General features: G+C 40.8%; 1 protein-coding gene and 1 pseudogene across 2 annotated transcripts in view; one reads left to right on the top strand and one right to left on the bottom strand.

The window, feature by feature from the left end:
• Window positions 1-3931, top strand: part of Ak4 (adenylate kinase 4) — a 52062-nt gene extending 48131 nt beyond the window's left edge. For both annotated transcript variants that reach the window (XM_035439774.1, XM_027400503.2), the window contains exon 5: window positions 311-3931. In XM_035439774.1, the coding sequence (XP_035295665.1) occupies window positions 311-425 (115 nt within the window). In that variant the 3' untranslated portion in view covers window positions 426-3931. The remainder of the gene's footprint in view (window positions 1-310) is intronic.
• Window positions 3932-11188: 7257 nt separating this feature from the next.
• On the bottom strand, window positions 11189-12042 carry LOC100755115 (annotated as a pseudogene).
• Window positions 12043-16646: the final 4604 nt, after the last annotated feature.

The raw sequence follows: 16646 nt of genomic DNA, 5'->3' as shown, positions 1-16646 counted from the left end.
TATGGGAGGTAAGGTCCAGTTTGTTTATTCAGGAACTATTAGAACATAAAGACTCGAACCCAGGTATCTCTGTTTATAGTATGTTTGAACTTCTCATTTTGGGAGTTGGGGTGGGGTTGGGTAGGTTTTGGTAGTTGAAGTTGAGGCTTCATGCATGTTATGCAGGTGTAAATAAGTGATTCAGGTATGGTAGGGCTGGCTGTAAAACTATAAACAGGCCAGTGGATAGTGCCTGCTTTTAACCTGGAATCTTTGCCTGACCTGAGATGTTAAACAACCTAAATGACATTTATTTGGATTGTCTTTTCAGGAGCCGAGGGGTGCTCCACCAGTTCTCTGGGACGGAGACTAACAAAATATGGCCTTATGTTTACACACTTTTCTCAAACAAGATCACACCTATTCGATCCCAAGAAGCATACTGAGCCTGCCATCGGAAGAACCAAGAAGACATTGTCGTTCACTCAATCATGCGTTTCGTCCTGGTGCCCTGGCCAAATTAGAAGCTAGCTGAGATAGCTTGCAGCATCTTTACTAGTTTAAGTGATGAAGTAATGAGGAAAATCTAGTGGGTAGAAAGAATTCACGAAGAAGAAATGCTCCTCCTGCCTTTGAAAAGAAGCTGTAGCTCTCCCGGTGGGAGAGCAAGTCCAGACTGGATGTCCACCAGCGTTGAGCCTACACTCTCATGGGTTGACAGCCATATGCTGCTATCCTATCCTTTTTGCATGCAAAGGTGGTGTAATCCCTGGTTCATGCCACCTTCCACAGGCTGTTGAACCACAGCACTGTAAGCCTGAGAACTTGAAGGGCTGTGGTTCCAGCTTGTCCCCTGCCATATCCTCTTGATGATAATTGAATTGATGCTAATTGCACTCAGCGACTGTTTCTCCCTCCCGTCTTAGACATCCTAGTTTCTGCTGACTGTGTCTTCTCTCATCTGCTTGCTCCCTTCATATGCTACTCAGTAACACACTAGTTTCTGCATTTTTCCCTCTAACTTCCTTCTACAAGCTGAGAACCAGGGGAACTGGATTCAGTCCCTTCGTACTGGGAACTGAGCCAGGCTGCTCTGCCTGTCTTGAACCCACTCTGTACCTTTCATTGTTTAAAAAAGATTCCCCGAAGTCTCTGGGAGTTCTCAAAAGAAATGTTGGATGATCACATCTTCTGCATAGAAGTAATTATATGGAAATCACTGGACCAATGAGATGGGTTAGGCTTCTTTACTCAAGGCAAGATGAGTATTGAACTTGCTGCTAAATATTAATGCTGACAGTGTTGTCCTTCTGTGAGTGATCCAAGCCAGATGGTATGAAGTCAGTAAAGGGAACAAGCCTGTGGGCTTGGAGCATCTTGCACTAGATGTACATTGCACCTGCACTGAGTAAGACAGCTTTACCATTGTGGGAACTCAGAATCTTTTTGTTTTCTTCCTATTCCAAAGATGCAGTCTATAGGTGGCCACAAAGTCCAGAAATGAAGATGCTAATATTTTGTCAATCATCACATGTCAATAAAGCATTTGTTAAAAGACTTCCTTGGTTTCCAGACTTGTTGGCCACCTTGTATAATTCTTACTCTTCTCTGGAAGAATGGTGAGATTTCTTCCCGCTGCCTTAAAAAGGTGTCCTGCACCCACCTGTCCCCAGGGAGTGTCCTTTATTACTGGTGGTTTAGTGTGATTACTCATAGTCTGTGTGGGGGCGGAATGTGGGGCAGACTTAGCACTTTAGTGGTATTGGAACATGTTATCACATTCTGAAGGTGTCCTGTGAATCCCCAGTCCACTCACTGCCATATATTCTGTGTGCTAATGAGTCTGTCTTCCTTATTGTACTGCTCGGACTCTTGTGTGGTTCCTCTCAATTGTCCTTCCACGTGCATGTTCTTTGGCTGCCTTAGTGGAAATGTAGATCAGCTTCCCTCCTCATACTCTCAATATAGAGAAATCAGATGGTTCACTTGGTAAGCTTCTGAAGTGTAGGTGCCTGATGGGTCTGTGACCATCCAGGCATTGTCATATTGATGCTAACTACTTTGGAAGCTTGTACTTGGTGTAGGGGCCAGGTCAAACAGATAAAGCCCAGGCTTCCTGGGGAACACAGGTGTGGGGAACTGTAGAGTTTAGAGGAGGATCACCCTGAGATTATTACCACAAAGCAACGGAAGTAGAGAATTAAAGGAATTTGGGGTAACTCGAGAGGGAGGGGGGATATCTTCCAACTTCTTTCTTCGCCTCTTGTAGAGACTGGGGAGAGCAATGGGTGTGACCAGGTCTTTGCCTGCACACCCTGTTTCTCCACCTTTTTCTCTGCATTTCAAGTTCCATAGGCTATGGTAGCTAGCACTGGGACAAAGGGCCAGGAGTGTCTGCCTGCTGTTGAGACCAGCAAGGGGCAAAAGACATCTTTTCCAAGGTCTTTGCTGATTTTCACGTCCATTGGCCTAAAAAACATCTGGTTTTCTGCACCAGACTCAGCTGCTCCCTTTTTAATGATTTTGTAGAAAGAGTGTAAATACTGAAAATATCTTGACAAAGGTGAAAGAGCGTCTTTTCCTTCCCATGCCATGCATGCCTTCCCTTCAGATGGAAGCTAAGAGTGTGGGTGATTTCTGAGAATCTAGTCTGACCTTAATTCACAGGCTCCATCCGGCTCTTAAGTTTGCTTTCCACAATCCTTTGCTTAGAGCTTGAAAAACCCTGCACTTCAGTATTATGACAAAAAGGTGCTATGAAGGCTTTCTGAGTGGATTGTGCACTCTCTGGACCTCTGCAAGCATCTTGGTGAATCTTCCTCGCACCCCATGAGGTAGACAAAACCAGTCTTTCCTATTAAGCAAGGAGTACAGGTTATGTAGTTTTGCCCAGGCTCTTGATACAAGTAAACAGTGCAGCAATGACTCAGGTTTTCCTGTATCGGAAACCATGGCCTTTATTGGGTGTTAGCTGTCTGCTTGCCCTAAGCAACCCAGGGCCATGAGCCTGCTTAGTTCTGCTTGTGGGCTCAGGAAGAGTGGCAGACATCATTGGAGACTTTACTTACTCTTTGTTTAAGCAAAGAAAGTTGCTAGAAGAGTCCTCTAAATACAAGGCTTTTGAGGTAGGCTGGGTTTGGATACAGATGATTGACCTCAATTCTGGGTGTCAGGAAGCCATGAAGCCATATGAAGAAAACCTGCATTTATTAAAACATGAAAGTTAACCATAAATGCCATCCCTTATTTTTGGTGTGGCAAACTGCACAATTCTTGCCAGAATAAACGCCATCACCTGGACCTTGGCGCTTCTTGGTGTGGCATTCTGTATGTGGTTGGGTATGAAGGAAGACAGGCAAAGGTTCATGTGTGACATTCATATGGACTCTATAGTGACAGGCAACTATAGCAAGCACAGCATCTTTAATAAAAAAAAAGGTTCTTGTTTAAAACCTTTGGAAGGATCATCACCTCTCTGGGATTAGGGAAAAGGGAAGGAAATGGAAAGCTTGGTCTTTGTGTAAAGTGCAAGCAATGTTAGGGCTCAAAGCTTTTCTAGTTTTATGAGAATTTGTACTACTGAGTTTATTGATTTTTTTTGTTTGTTTTTGAGATGAATAGATCTATGGGGGAGTATGTTGAGCTATGATAGTGTTTCACTGTGATCCCTCAAAGTTTAAGGCAGTCTTCTAACCCCGTGCCACCTGTCTTCAGTTCACTGACCTGTGAAAAATGGTGGCTTACGTTTCCCAGGAGCCAACAGGTCAGCTTTTCTTCAGTGTGACAGTTGGTGTTCTTCTTGATTTGGGCATATATGCTTAATTCAAAGTATCTGAGTGTGTTCTGTATATGCTATCCTAACTATTCATTGTATTAATTGATTTTTTTGTTACCTTGCTTGAAGATTGATTTGTATTCAATTTGATAGAAATAAACGGTTTTCTGCTTAATATGTAATCGGGTCATTTAGTGCTTGTGGCTATTTATCCACTAAAGTTTTCAGGTTGCTTGTTCATGCCACACAATGGCTTTTCCATTATCCACACTTGTCCCTCATTTGCAAATGAGGCAAACAATGAATGTAACCTAAACAAATTAGTGGTGGCAAGCAACACTTCCTGCTCCTGTTGTTTTCCTGCCGTTGCCTTGTCTGTGTACCCTTGTGTTCCTTGTTTGCCCTGACCTTTACCAATTAGTTTTATTTCTACAGAAGCTGGATTCACTGAAATGAGGGTAGACAAATCGTGCCACTTCAGAGCTCACAATGGGAGAGTCAAATCCTAGTGAGGTGAACAATGCCGTAGGACACTTACGTTTCTGTTTTTTTCAAATCAGGGCTTCTCTGTGTAGCTTTGGAGCCTGTCCTGGAACTTGCTCTGATGACCAGGCTGACCTTCAACTCACAGAGATCTGCCTGCCTCTGCCTCCTGAGTGCTGTGATTAACGGTGTGGGCTACCACTGCCCGGTGCCATAGGACTCTTAAAGGAAAAAACTTAGAGCAAAGATGCACCTGATCCATAGTGGGCCAGTAGGAGTAGAAAATGAAATTGGTTTTTTAAAAGCTTTAGAGACTTAGGTTTAATTTAACTTTGAAAATATTTGTTGTATTGCAGTGATGTCAGAGGACAACTTGTGGGGAACTTAGTTCTCTCTTACAATGTGGGTCCTAGGGATCAAATGTGAGCTATCAGCACTCTTGCGTGCTGAGCCATCCTGCTGGCTCTGGGGTGAGTTCATTACTGCAGGATGACACAACCTAAATAGACCAAGGGAGCTGGACCTAGGAGTGCAACTTGTCATCCAGTTATTATTGATTCTCTTGCCAAACTTCATTAGGCTCTAAGGGTATAAATGTAGATAGATTTTTGTCCTTGACTTCCTCAGTTGTCTGGAGATCATGGGTGATTATACTACTAGAATGGACCCATTCATTGAAGCTAGAGCAGCCACTGTCTTCAGGGATTGTCTATATATACCGACAGTCTAGATCCATTGATTAAATATTCCCTTTCAGATGACTCCACATAGTGACAACATGACAAAATTTAAACTTCCCCCTTTATTTTCACATTTACTTGTTTGAATCTTTTTCTGTACACACACACACACACACACACACACACACACACACACACACACACACACCTCATTATATGCATTGTGTGTGGAGTTGGTCTTTCCCTTCTACCATGTGGGTTTCCAAGGATCAAACTCACTTGGTAGCAAGCACCTGTACCCTCTGAGCTATCTCACTGACCCTCTGTCATATCTGTAGAAATAAATCTTTATTATGAAGCCTATAAACCAGGCCTATTGTGTAATTTCCATATGAAAGTCTTGCCTAACAATTTATCAATATTGGTACTGACAAGTTTTGGCAAGAAAATGAGGACTTTGAAAATAATGACTACTTAAATCTGAGTCCATATTTTTTTTTTTTTTTGAAAAATGAAGCCAACAAAAGCAGGATAAAGTTGTATTTAACTCATATATAGTCAGGCACAATATTGCAAACCTCTATTTCATTTGGATGGGGAATAAATATCTGAGATCAGTACCAGCTCTAAAGCCCTTATTGAAACGAGTTAGACAGGATTTATATGAGATGAGAAAAACCCATAGAAACAAAGACCCTATGAAATCTAAGACACCAAACTCTCCCTAACATTGTGCCAAAAGATACTCTTCATTAAGAAATGTATTTCAGGGAGCTGGGGGTGTAACTTTCTTTGTAGATGTTCCCATATTCAAGAACCCAGTACCACATAGTTGGATTGGTGGTGTCTGAAGTTAATAAACAGTAACATAAAAAAAAAAATGTATCCCAGTGCACTAACAGAAGAGGGTGCTGTTGAGTAAGACTCCATCCTTACTGTGGAAACACCAGGTTCAGGAAAATCCAACATCTTGAATAAGCAGAAAAACATTCATACTAAAGTTATGTGTGTGTAGGTGACACTACTCAAGTGTAGAAGTCTGAAGACAATCTGCAAGGTTGTCTTATCCTATTATCTTATTCTAGCATGTAGGTGCTTGAAATCAAACTTGGGCCTGGGAGCAAGTGTCTTTAGCCCCAAGCCATCTTTCCAACACTCTACAAAGTTATTTTTAAGAGGAAATAAATTGGAAAGTTAAATTCTATAGCTTGTAAAGAACATTCAAGACCCAACTTCAGAGCAGAGGCAATTGTAGTCCACCACTCTAACAGTGAATCAAACAACCAGGGAAGCAACAACAGACAGGAAAAACACCACAGATCAGAAATGCAGTCCCAACCAGGACACAACAAAGGAGCTGCAAGTAAGAGTTGATAGAGAAAGACAAGGGACCTCAGAAGTGACTTGCAAGGTATACAAGAGAGTCCAAATTCAGCAGGGCATACAAAGAAGACATGGACATGGAGAATAAAAACTCATAGGATTAAAACAAAATTATTAAAAAGGTGAAATGTTCTGAAAGAAAACAGCTATAGGGCATGGAGAAGACCCAACACACTTAAAAGTGAATTCCCTAGAAGAAGAAAACAAAACCAGCATTCAAATTCATAATGTAGTATAGCTTATAAAAATAGGTTTAAAAGCTGGGTGCTGGTGGCACACACCTTTAATCCCAGCATTTGGGAGGCAGAGACAGGTAGGTGGCTCTCTGTGAGTTCCAGGCCAGCCTGGTCTACAGAGCAAGTGCCAGGATAGGCTCCAAAGCTACACAGAGAAGCCCTGTCTCGAAAAACAAAAAACAAAACAAAACAAACAGAAAGTCCAAGCTTCTGTGCAGAAAGTCCAAGCAATTCACACACAGGCACAACAGCAATAGAATAATATGAAGAACAGAAACATCCAGCTTGCTGATCTTCAGTAGACAGGGTTATGGATAAGTAACAAATAAGCAACAGAGTCCTCGCTTAGGACAAGCATCACCAAAACTGGGAGATGAATTCAGGGAGTGCAGCAAGAACTCTGGTGTATATACAGTTTATTTAGTTGAGGAGACTAAAATGAAAGAGTCATAGAGGAGTAGAAATGGTGTTGTGCAAAAGAAAAACACAAAAGAAGCAAACAGGAGAGCATGCTAAGTGACTCAATTGCTAGCTATAGGAAATAGGTGGAAATGGAAGGGTTTTGTTTAAAGCAACAACTCAGCTAGTTCAAGCCAAAGTAAAAACAAGAGAATTGGCTCCCTTCGTGCCAGAATGATTTGTGGGCAAGGGAAATGGTTACTGGGAGGGATCCCAGAAAAGACAAAACTGCCGGTGTGGAAGCAAAGGAAAGGAAGATCAGTCATCACGGTAGAGTTGAGACTTTAAAGATGAGGATTTTGCTGTTGATTACAGAATTTCTCAGTGGCCAGTAGAGGGATGGATAAAACAGCTCTTTGTTCCTCCTAAGAACAGCTCCTCAGTGTGATGAAGATGGTGTTGGCTCTGAGCAGGTGACCTCAGGTCCAGAAGCTGTGTGAGAGCCAAAAGCAGAAATAGATGCAACTAGCAAACCATTTGCCAAGGTGTGACTCACTTGTGGGGAGCTACTCCCCACATCTAAAGTTCAGAAAAGACAAGATGTAAACAGTTGCACTCTTTATCATCATTGGTGATTCAGATAGGCCAAGTGATACTTAGTGTTCTAATTCTGAAGAGAGATTTTAACAAAAGGGCAAGGGGCAGGAAAAGTTCCTGAAACTATAAAAAATAAATCCCCAAACAACATTTAGTAAAGTAGAGCCTAAAAATCCTGAAGAACAGCCCCTGTCTGTCTGTTGTTCATGTGGAAGAGACCCCTTCTAGTACCAGAGAAAAGGCTTCCTAAAGCAAATGGCAAAGAAAGAAAAAAATGGGGTGGGGTATGGTGACTCCCAGCCACTTTCTACAGAGAAGACTCTTAGTTACTGGGTCTCACGGCAATAGTAAAGGAAGAGGACATAATTGAACTCCTAAATGCAGATCAAGGAACTGTTTCAGACATAGTAAAAATCCTCAGCATTAGAAGCAAGAGACTCAGAGTTCAGAGAATGAGGTGTCAAGAGGCAAAGGATGGATCGAAGGGATGAGAGTATGGGAATCAAATCAAATCAAATCAAACTTCTCCTCCTCCTCTTCCTCCTCTTCTTCCTCCTACTATAACTGGGTTTCGTTTGATTTGGACACGTGTCTGATAACAGACACACCTGAGAGTCCAGACAGAAAAGAGAAAAGGAAGAGAAGGTTAAAACCATATCTGAGTGCAAAGAGAAAGACTTTAGAAAGGAACTCAGAGAAAGATGATAAATACAATAAAAACAAAGTGAGGAAAGAAGGCAAATCAAAAGAGAAAGAGATGAGGCCAACAAGAAAAGAAGGGGGTCACAAGAACGTTAGAAAAGTTTGCTTCTAAAGAAAGGAAAAGATCAGGGAAGGGTCAGAAGTCAAGAGAAGATGAACAGAATCCAAAAGTAGTGAGCATGAGCCCAGTCCATGCTACAGCAAAGGGTAGCTGTAGAGATCACGGTCCAGCCCAAGAAAAGGGTAGCCCATAGCAACCATGGTCCAGCCAGAGCAAAGGGTAACTGTAGAGACCATGGTCCAGCCAAAGCAAACACAGTAGAGCAAGGGCCCACTGAAGGAGTAGGCAGGAGCGTGTGATCTAGGAATCATGAAAGAGATCTCAGCAGAAGCAAGGAGTACTGTAGGTAGAGGGCAGTACAAGAGGAGGGTCACAAAGCTGAACAAGAATACAGGAAAATGGAGAAGGCGGGAGAGATTCAGAGTAAAAAGGCCAAGTAGAAACAGAGAGAGAGAGAAAGGAAAGGAACCAAGAAAACAAGGATTTACAAAGAAATGAAAATTCTGAAGGTGAAAAGAAAATGCCTTATAAAGACCCTGATCATGATAGCTCAAATAGTAATAGGGGAAAAAAGACTAATAGAAATCAAAGTCAAGTATTATGTTGTTTACTTTCCTGTTGTTATGCTAGATCCCCTGACAAATGCAATTTAAGGGAGAAAGGGTTTATTTTGGCTTAGTAGGAGGCACCATCCACCATGGACAGATAGTCAAGGCAGCAGGAGCTTGCAACAGCTGGCCACATTGCATCTACAGTCAGGAAGTAGAGAGAGATGGATGTCCATATGCAGTCCACTTGTTCCCATGTATAGAGGCCAGGATTTCAGTCTAGGGAATGAGACCACCTACTGTGGGCCAGTCTTCCCACGCTAGTAACCTAAGCAAGATAGTCCCCAATAGACTCACCCAGAGGTCTGTCTCCCAAGTGTTCTAGATCTTATCAAGTTAACAGTGGAGATCAAACATCAAAAGTATAAAAAATACAACTAAGCAGCCCAGACAACAAATTGAAGTTCTTCATGTAGAAAAATAAGGAGGCTGGGAAGGCCAGGTCCTGATTGGAAAAAGAATAAAGATCAGAGGGCCAAGAAAATGACCATGTACAGCAATGTACAACACACACAAATAAAACAAAATCAAGATCCAGCAGAGATGAGGAAAAATATAGATGAGAGAGTTGGAGTTGTAAAAACTTCTAAACTTGTTTCCTTCCTGTGGCAAATTGCAAATTTTAGAAACTTGCTGTTAAATCTACCTCTTGCTGTTTTTGTTATCCAGCATCAAGTTTATAGGATTAGAGTTTTTGGCGTTTTTTGAAACTACAAATACTTCTGTTTACTTATAAACTCTATTTTGAAAAAAAGATGTTTACAAGTCTACAAATGAAAATAAAGTCTTGTTTTCTGACTTGATTAGGCAAAGAAAAGACCAAGCTAGGAAAGAATTTGATCACGTTGTTCACTATTCTATATTAAAAGCACATTTGAATTGTGTTTCTTGATACAGGGTAGACATTTTAAAAAACAAATCTATGCTTTAAAAAAATTTTTTTTAAAGCAGGGTTTCTCTGTGTAACAGTTCTGGCTATCAGGCTGGCCTGGAACTCACAGAGATTTGCCTGACTCTGTCTCCCAAGTGCTGGAATTAAAATTGTGAGCCATTACCACCTGGCAAATTTATGCATTTTCTTTGCTTAGATATGGAAACTGTAATGTGAGTTTCTAAGGGATTAAGAAACCTGCACATGTTTGTGCACAACTATAATCCCAGCTGCTCTGGAGGCAGATACAGGGGGATTGAATGTTCAAAGTCTGTCTGGGCTGCATAGTGAGTACAAAGCCAGCCTGGTAATGTAGCCTTATCCTGTCTCAAAATAAAAGTTTTAAAAAGGGTGATGGTGAGGACATAAACCAGGGGAGGGAGCACTGGCCTAGCATGTGAGGCCAGTAGTCAGTACCCAGTATTATAAAAAGAAAAGAAAATTTTTAGTTTTGCTTTTGTTTTTGACAGTATCGATATGTAACCATGGCTAATCCTAGAGCCTAGAACTCCTTAGAGATCCTCCTGCCTCTGTTTCTACAGTGCTGGGATTAGAGGCACCACCACCACCCCTAGCAGTTTATACCTTTTTCAACATAAAATGTTTTATTTTTTCAAAATTAATGTTTAGGATTTTTTAAAGATTTATTTATTTATTTATTTATTTATTTATTTATTTATTTATTTATTATGTATACAACATTCTGCTTCCATGTATATCTGCACACCAGAAGAGGGCACCAGATCTCATTACAGATGGTTGTGAGCCACCATGTGGTTACTGGGAATTGAACTCAGGACCTCTGGAAGAGCAGTCAATGCTCTTAACCTCTGAACCATCTCTCCAGCCTGTTTTTGTTTTTTTTAAATCTACAGAAAATTTAAAAAAATAAAATAAAAACAAAAAAACACATTCCCGGGGATATTCACCTAGAGCCAATAACTAAAATTTCCCCTGTATTTGTTTGCTTCAATTTTTTTGGCTAAAACTGTTTTTTTAAATTTGATTTAATTTAAAAACAACTCTGTGGCAATTTTTGTTTTGTTTTGATTTTTGGGTTTTTTTTTTTGTTTGTTTGTTTTTTGTTTTTTGTTTTTTGAGACAGGGTTTCTCTGTGTAGCTTTGGAGCCTATCCTGGCACTCGCTCTCACTAGGCTGGCCTCGAACTCACAGAGACCCGCCTGCCTCTGCCTCCCTGGTGCTGGGATTAAAGGCGTGCTCCACCAACGCCCAGCACTATGTGGCATTTTTTTTTTGTAAAACTGAGCAGTTTTTCTTTTTCTTTTTCTTTACAATTTAATACTCCTCGATGACTTCACATTGGTAAAGCAGCTTGGTAGTATTCAGAAAGATCACAGTGATGGTATTTTCCTAAAGGCCTGTGGTCTTCAGCAGAAGTCACTATCAAACCAGCAAGACTGCATTTATGCACCCATCATTTTCAGGGTTGTTGGTAACTTGGGCATACTTTCCCCAGATAACCTTGCCTCCTGTGTCACAAGGCCCAACTCGCTCACATTGACTTCAATAATCGTGCCTTTGGTGATTACACCCAGAGTTGTATACAATGGGGAGGATGGGTTCTTTTTCACCCCAAGTATTGGCAGGCAAAAGGTAGCTTTCAGCTCAGGATGTGTGACATGGGCTTTTTTGAAGCGTAGGCCCATTGGCCTAATGAACCTTTCATATTTAGGGGGTTTTCTTGTAAAACCATCACCAACAAAGCAGACTTTAGTAACCATCCTCTTCCATGCCTTCTTTTTTCTTTTCCCTGTTCGAATAACTTTCAATACTTCTGTTTCTCCTTGGGCACGAACTTTGGGTAGAGGGACTTCCCATTTCCCCGTCTTCTCTTTTCGTTTCTGCTTAATCATGTTGGAAAGTACTTTTGCTCTAGACTGTCCCTCTCTGTCCAGCAGATAGGCAGGGACTGCTCCTTGTTGGGTCTTGTCATCATCCTTTTGTTTGATGTTTCTCTTTTCATGCATCTTAATAGTCTTTTTCATTTGTATTTTCTCAGCATGGCGCTGTTTATGGTAGAGCTTAGCCTTCAGGCCAATCTTTGTTTTTTTTTTGCCTTCTTTGAACGTTCATGGGCCTCCCGACTTTCTTTCTTTCTCTTTTTCTCATGGTAATCCAAACGATACCTATAAAGTTTACGGTGTAATTCAATATATTCATTTTGTGGCATGATGACAGCCTCGGAGCAGACTTCCGTGACCTCCCGGGTGCTAAAAACCTCTTCTGGGTCTCACTGGTCCACAAGTCCACTTCGAGGACACTATGTGGCATTTTTTATGGACATGTTGAGTCTATTTATGCAAGCTGCAAGTTTGCTTGCTGCTGGAGTCCCCAAAGAGTGCTGTGACTCAGCTGCTATCTTCTCTGGGATATCAAAGATTTTGATTGTTTAATATGACAGGCAGTCACTAACTGTGGGAATAATGGCATGATTAAATGTTTGAATAATGTAATACCTAGGCTTGATTTTCCTTTTGGTCAGTGTAATCAGCCCAGCACTTCTCTTTCAATAAGCACATAGCTTTCCAGTAATTATGTATGAATACTTTTCTTTTTGTGACAGAGTTTCTCTGTGTCTCCCTGGCTATCCTGGAATTCACTCTGTAGATCAGGCTAGCCTTAAACTCAGAAGACTGCCTGCCTCTGCCTCCTAAGTTCTGGCATTAAAGGCATGAGCCTTTACCTGGCCTGAATAATATTGTAGAAAATAATTTATTTTGTTTTGTGTAGATGTCTATGTACTGATGTGTACACATGGGTGCAGGTACCCCTTAGAGGCCGAAAGAGGGCATTGGATCTCCTGTAGCTGGAGTTACAGGCAAGTTGTGAGCTGCTTGATCTGGCTGTGGGGACTGGTCTTGAGTCTGCTGGGAGAGCAGTCATTTTTCCAGATTCATGTCTGAATAATAATAATAACAACAAATAATAGTTATTTTATGTACGTGAGTATTTTGCCTCCATGCATGTCTGTGCACTACATGCATACTTTGGAGGCTGGAAGATGGCATCAGATCCTTTGGAACTGGAGTTATATAGATAGTTGTGAGATACTGTGTGGGTGTTTGGGATTTGAACCTGGGACCTCTGGAAGAGTATCAGTGCTCTTAACCACTGAGCCATCTCAACAGCCAGGTCTAAGGTATTAAAGTGCTTTAATGAATATGAAAACTAGGGCTCTAGTTATGAGGATTAAAGCATTTTTATCTAATTTTAAATTCCTTAAGTAAAAATTACCGTGTTTGCCTGCACCGTTTTAGGAATGTAGACTGTAGTATCTCCAGTAAGACAGAGGTTACATAAGGTAACTGGAGAGAAGTAAATGGTAATCTGAATGTTTTTCTTTGAACACTTTGGCTTGGCATCTGTGGAATCAGTGAGACAAATCTGGCTCTTCGAGAAGAATCAAGCAGTTGTTACCATACTGTGTGCTGAACTCAGTAGAAGTTGGGCACCCTGAGCAGGAATTGCAGGAATGGCTCTCTTGAGATTCCTCCCAGCCATCACTTTACCCAACAGGTATGCTCATATCCACATTGTACGATTTTGGGTTTTGTTCTTTTGTTTTCTAGTTTGGATTTTTTTCCCTCCAATTTTCCCTTTATTACCCAGAGTGCCCTGGAGCTCCTGCCAAGGAGCTCCTCCATCCCCTTTTGATAGTGGAGGTTACAGAAGTGTGTCACTGTGCCTACGGCATTTAATTTCGACTCTTCTAAAGCAAAAGATCTTTAAAATAAAGATGTCTTCAAGATAAAATATTCAAAGCATGAAATTTGATGCGGGGCGTTAGAGGCACACTTGTTTAATCCCAGCACTCGGGAGGCAGAGGCAGGTAGATCTCTATGAGTTCAAGGCCAGCCTGGTCTAAAGAGTAAGTGCCAGGATAGGCTCCAAAGCCACACAGAGAAACCCTGTCTCGAAAAACCAAAAAAAAAAAAAAAAAAAAAGAAAAGAAAATTGATTTCATTTTCAAGTATACAACAATATGCTCCCACTGCTGAAGTTTCATAGTTTTTTTTCTTAATTGTGGAAATATCTAATAGAATACATGCTTGCTTTTGTCATCTCAGCTTTGAAATACTCGTCACAAATGACTGCTTATGGGTTTTGTTTGTTTGTTTGAGATCATGAAGGCAGTTTTTTTTTTTTTTTTCATTTCCTGTGGTCCCTTTGAGCAAAACACTAGAAAATAATGACACACCTTCTGCCTGTGGGAAACACGTGCATAGAAAGTGTCATGGGGAGCTTCCTTCCTTCTAGCCCTCTAGCAACATGTTTTTGCTTTTCTTGTATAAATCATCATTTAACTTTCTGATGACATCTGTAAGCTTTTTTAATATGGAGGAAATATTTTTAAATACATTTTATTTAAATTAAAAACAATCTTATTTTACATATCAATCCCAGTTCCCTCTCCCTCCCATTCCATCCCCCCATCCACTCCCCAGAAAGGGTGAGGCCTTCCATGGGGATCATCAAAGTCTGTCACATCATTTAGGGCAGGACCTAGGCCCTCCCCCAAGTATTTAGGCTGAGAGTATCCCTCCTAATATGGAAGAATTATTTTGAGGAGTTTTTAAATAAATGAAGGCAATCTATTTGGTTGAAGTCATTACTTTTTTTTTTTTTTTTGGTAAATAATTAGTAATTCAGAAGCCACCATCTTAATCATGTGAAAGAACAGGTGATAACTTCTGAGATAATGACCATTCTAGCTGGAAAAGTTTCCACATGCAAGGGCTTACTATTTTCCTTAAAGTTTGCTATTAATTTCTAGTTTTATTGCACTGTGGTCAAAGAAGGAATTTTAGATGAACTATTCCTACTTTAAGGAACTTTTCTGTTTTGGTGCTGGGATTTGAACCCTGTGCATCACATGCTCAGCTGTAGTGCTGAGTCACACCACCCATCTTTGTGAAAGCCTTGAGGTTTTGGTACTCCCTGTGAATGCTCAGAATGAAGGGGTGCTCTCTATTGCTCATTCATCAGTAACAACTACAGAGGCTTCCATTATTAGTTTCATGTAATGCTCCATGTGAAAAGAGAAAGGTTATTAACCAGGATCACACCACAACAACGCTAGCTGCTCCAGGCTTGTCAGACACTTTAGATGGGACACCCTAACTCACCAACATGGCAGCGAAGCCCTTCACAAACTCAGTAATAATCTCAAATGGTTTTGCTTTTTTTTTTTTTTTTACCATCTGTCTGATATTATTTGGATGTTTTTTTCCCTACTGAGAATTCAAGGAGGGCTATTAGTTGTCTTCTTTCTTTCTTTCTTTCTTTCTTTCTTTCTTTCTTTCTTCCTTTCTTCCTTTCTTCCTTTCTTTCTCTCCTTCCTTCCTTCCTCTCTCCCTCCCTCCACTGCCCTTCCTATCTTCTTTCTTTCTTTTTTTGTTTTTTGTTTGTTTTATTTTGATACAGGGTTTCTCTGTGTAGCTCTGGCAATCCTGGAACTCTCTCTGTAGACCAGGCTGGCTTCAAACTCACAGAATGTAGATGCCTCTGCCTCCTGAGTTCTATGTTTTCATTTTTTTTTCAAATCATGGAAATGGTAAGAGTTTAGTAAACAAGTATAGGACTGAGAGAGGGACGACTAATGATCCCCTGCTGTGATGGCGGGGAGCTCAGTGTTCTTCTGATCTGCCTTATTTGTACAGTCTTTTCTATTTCATGTGGATATAATGGTATTTATTGTGAATTTATATTCTCTTTTGATGCTGTCATTATACAACAGGTGTTTCTCCTAACTTATCGTTTTTCCTCCCTAGTTTTAGTTATTTCATAATCATCAAAGAGGCTCACGTATCAATTATTGTATAGTTGGATTTTAAAACATTTTTACTAAATGAAAGCTGTTTATCTGATTTTAAAAGGAATACAAATTAGTATATAAAGTTCACACAGTATAGAGAAATATAACTTCATGCCTTTAATTCTTTCACCAAGAAAGTGATTCAAGATTTTGTTTTCTTATCTTAGGTGTACTCCATTTCTCAGTCTATAATCTGTTCTACTACTACTAATAACAACAGCATGAAAAAATCCCCATGTGTTATATAAAGCAAAAATGTTTTGTATGACATTATTTTATTATCTCATGTGTATGAGATAATACACATTTGGTATTGAATTTGGTCTGAATACATGTTTATACACCACGCATGGGCTTTGTGCCTGTGGAGGTCAAAAGAGGGCATCAGGTTTCCTAGGATGGTAGATCAAGATGGTTGTGAGTGGCTTTGTGGGTGCTGGGGATTCAACTCAGGAAGAGTAACAAGTGCTCTTGACCCCGAGCCCCTCTCCAGACCTAAGATGTGTGCATATATGTGCAGGAGTATGTGCATGTGTGTGCATGTCGGGGGGACAATCTTGGGTGTCACTCTCAGGAAAGCTATCCATCTCTTCTGCAACAGGTCTCTCATTGGCTTGGAGCTCACCGATTAGGCTAGATAATATCAAGGAATCCCACAACATCACCCCTGCAGGTACAGTCTCAAGGAATCTCATAATGCCAGTCTCAAAAAATTTGAAGCTTCCTTTTCTCTAGTTCGAAAGAGCTGGAAGCTGCTATCAATCCAGGTGAGATTTTTGTTTGTTTGAGATAGCTATTAAGTAACCCAGGCTGTCCTGGAACTCAGAAGCCTCCTGCCTCTACCTCCTGAGGGCTGGAATTACCTTTTGATTCTTAAGTACCATTTGATTGGTAAGGGCATCTGTCAGCATAGGGCAAGGTGCTTACCTCCCTGTCAAATTCTTGGTGGCCAGTTTGCACGGTTGTCCCTGTCCCT

This window comes from Cricetulus griseus, chromosome 2, assembly GCF_003668045.3.
Source record: "Cricetulus griseus strain 17A/GY chromosome 2, alternate assembly CriGri-PICRH-1.0, whole genome shotgun sequence".
In the NCBI taxonomy this organism is placed as follows: domain Eukaryota; kingdom Metazoa; phylum Chordata; class Mammalia; order Rodentia; family Cricetidae; genus Cricetulus; species Cricetulus griseus.
The sequence above is the reverse complement of the archived record's forward strand: the minus strand, read 5'-3'. Positions and strand labels throughout refer to the sequence as shown.